The 2,500-nt window shown below is 39.6% G+C and overlaps 1 protein-coding gene across 2 annotated transcripts in view; it reads right to left on the bottom strand.

Moving 5' to 3' along the window:
• Positions 1–399: 399 nt before the first annotated feature.
• CYFIP1 (cytoplasmic FMR1 interacting protein 1) overlaps positions 400–2,500 on the bottom strand; it is a 167,343-nt gene continuing 165,242 nt past the window's right edge. For both annotated transcript variants that reach the window (XM_019524180.1, XM_019524179.1), the window contains exon 31: positions 400–1,417. In XM_019524180.1, the coding sequence (XP_019379725.1) occupies positions 1,253–1,417 (165 nt within the window). In that variant the 3' untranslated portion in view covers positions 400–1,252. The remainder of the gene's footprint in view (positions 1,418–2,500) is intronic.

A 2,500-nucleotide genomic window follows, 5' to 3' on the forward strand; every position in this document is an offset into this window, starting at 1 on the left:
CCCCCCCCCCCTTCCAAAGGAGAAAAAGCAGCAGAAAATAAGACTCTCCTACACCTACCTTTCTAGAACTGGTCTTTTCACCTACTGATGGGGTGAAATCCTAACTCTCCTCAAAGGCTGGGAACCAGTGAGGAGCAGTGAAGGTAGAGATGAGTCTTACATGAAAGGGAATATTTCCCCACTGGTTTGAATACCATCTTCCTCTTTCTATACTCTAGAGCGCACACTTATCTGTTGATTACAGTTTGCTAAGTACCAACTGGCATCCACAGTCCCACCAGAAAAGTCCTCTGTTAAACTCATCAGTCAGAGGGCAAAAAGGCTTTTACTTGCACTGTACTAGAAACTACCAGTTGGGCTTTTGAGTGTATTGCTTTAAAATCAAGATAAGACAGCTGCCACATTTTACAAACTATTTTACTGAGGCATGTTTCACAAAATACAAAGGTATAACAAAACTTAAATATTCTCTGTAAGTTGCAATTTAGTTTCATTACAGCTCGTGTATTGAGTTGAGATAGGTTCAGTGTATAGAAGCATCTTTTAAAACAGGAATTCCCTAGCACCAGCATGGAAACAACATGTTTTGACTCTTAAGCATCTCTCAGAAAATTGCTCCTCTTAACAAAAACTTGATATATGATAAACGGACCCAAATTTTCTATAATATGAACTACTATTTTTTTTTAAAGCAGAGTATTATCAGCCACCTCCATGTTAAAGAATTACTGTTTAAAAAGGATGGCTTAATTAGCCTTTATTTCCATAATTACTGATTAGATGGGGTGTTTAGTTCTGCCAAAAGAAATCAACTGATTAAAAATATTCACAAAACATCAGCAGGAACCTCAGTTTATAAAGGCTAACCAAGCAATTAATGCTTTTCTAAAATACACAATTATAAATGTTTCTAATAAAACCCATGGTTTTTTCACCCTCCATAGCTAAATATGGGGACAGCTGAGGAAAAAATTTGCATCAAATGAGAGGGTGCAACAAGTTCTGTCAGACAAGCCTTTTTCATTTGCAGATCCTTTATCAAAGTATAAAATTTTAGTCTAGAAAAATAAGTATGATTGTATACAGTTATTGTGCGTGGAGACTTAAAGAGGAAAAGCACTGGCCATTCAAATAGCACAGGCCTTACTGCAGATGAAGATGCTCCTTAAAACCATTTTTCTTTTAAACTTATAACTTAACTAGGTGCAAAAGTATGGGAGCTAACATAAGAAGCAGGATGGTCTATCCACACTTAGTTACTGGCCAGGGACTGATGAATAGGTGGCTGGAAACAGCGCACATGTTCCACAGGTGTACTCTCTCCATCACCAGACTTCAAATACTTGTCCAAAATAGCAATTATCTCATCATTCAGGATCTGGAACTTGCGGATTCTCTCAACCATTTTCTTCAGAGGCTGTAACATCAAGCACGTTCAAGAATGAATTTCTGAGATACAAATCATTGATCAGTCTTTGACAAAAAGCCATGAGCTTTTCTGGCTGGGCTCAATCAGATCAACTGGCATTTTTCCTTTTAAAGATGCACTCTGCTTCTCAAAACTGGGCCCGGGAAGCCTTATTTTGCTTCAACCTATACGCATGCAGATGAAATGACCAATTTCTGCATTTGGTGCTAGACTGAGCTAGAACCTTAACCCCTAGCAAAGGGCACTGGTACTTCTGAACATGTTAGTTTAAAAAATAGTGGTTACAACTGTAGTAAGCTTAGTACAAATCACTGATTTTTCCTTTCCTTGCTGTGAGTGTAATGGGTGCCTTCAACCTACCACATTCTTGATGACCTCATCTTTGCCGTCATGCTTTTGTACTTTCAGTAAGTGGTAGCAGAAATCCAGCACATCAAAGCGACGCTGCTGTCCCAAAAGCACAATGATCATACAGCCAGCCCAGTGCAATCCATCTCCAAAGCACTGTCTGTAATAGTACAAAGGCCAGGAAAGTTAGAGAAATTTCATCTAAGACTGGAAAAGTTAAGCAGCCAAACTTTTTTTTGTAAGGTAACAAAACATACCCAGAGTACAACCCTACCTAAAACATTTTCCAGGCTGAGGTATAAGCCCCACAATATTCAGTCATTCTCTGTGCCATGAGCAATGAGCAGAAAAGACAGGTGGATGCTGAAATACTATTGTTTTAAGTGATTCCTAAAAGATTTGTTCACCATGACACATTGGCACCATGACTTTCACATTAACCAGTGCCACACAAGCACTTTAATTTGGCCCTTAACAGAGCAAAGGTTGCAAGCCTCTTAAGTCTTCTCCCTTAATACATATTAGCCAGTGACAGGCAAATGACAACTCCAAATCATACAAAAGGCATGAAGGGACCTTCACAGGTAATCTAATCCAACCCCTGCCTGAGGCAGAATCATCCCTATCCAAACCGTCATGTAAAAATCCATAATCTAACCCAGGGGCGGGCAGTTATTGCAGGGGGAGGGCCACTTACTGAGTTTTGGCAAGCCATCAAGGGCC

Source organism: Gavialis gangeticus, unplaced genomic scaffold (assembly GCF_001723915.1).
Source record: "Gavialis gangeticus isolate Ggan-Ray unplaced genomic scaffold, GavGan_comp1, whole genome shotgun sequence".
Classification (NCBI taxonomy): Eukaryota; Metazoa; Chordata; order Crocodylia; family Gavialidae; genus Gavialis; species Gavialis gangeticus.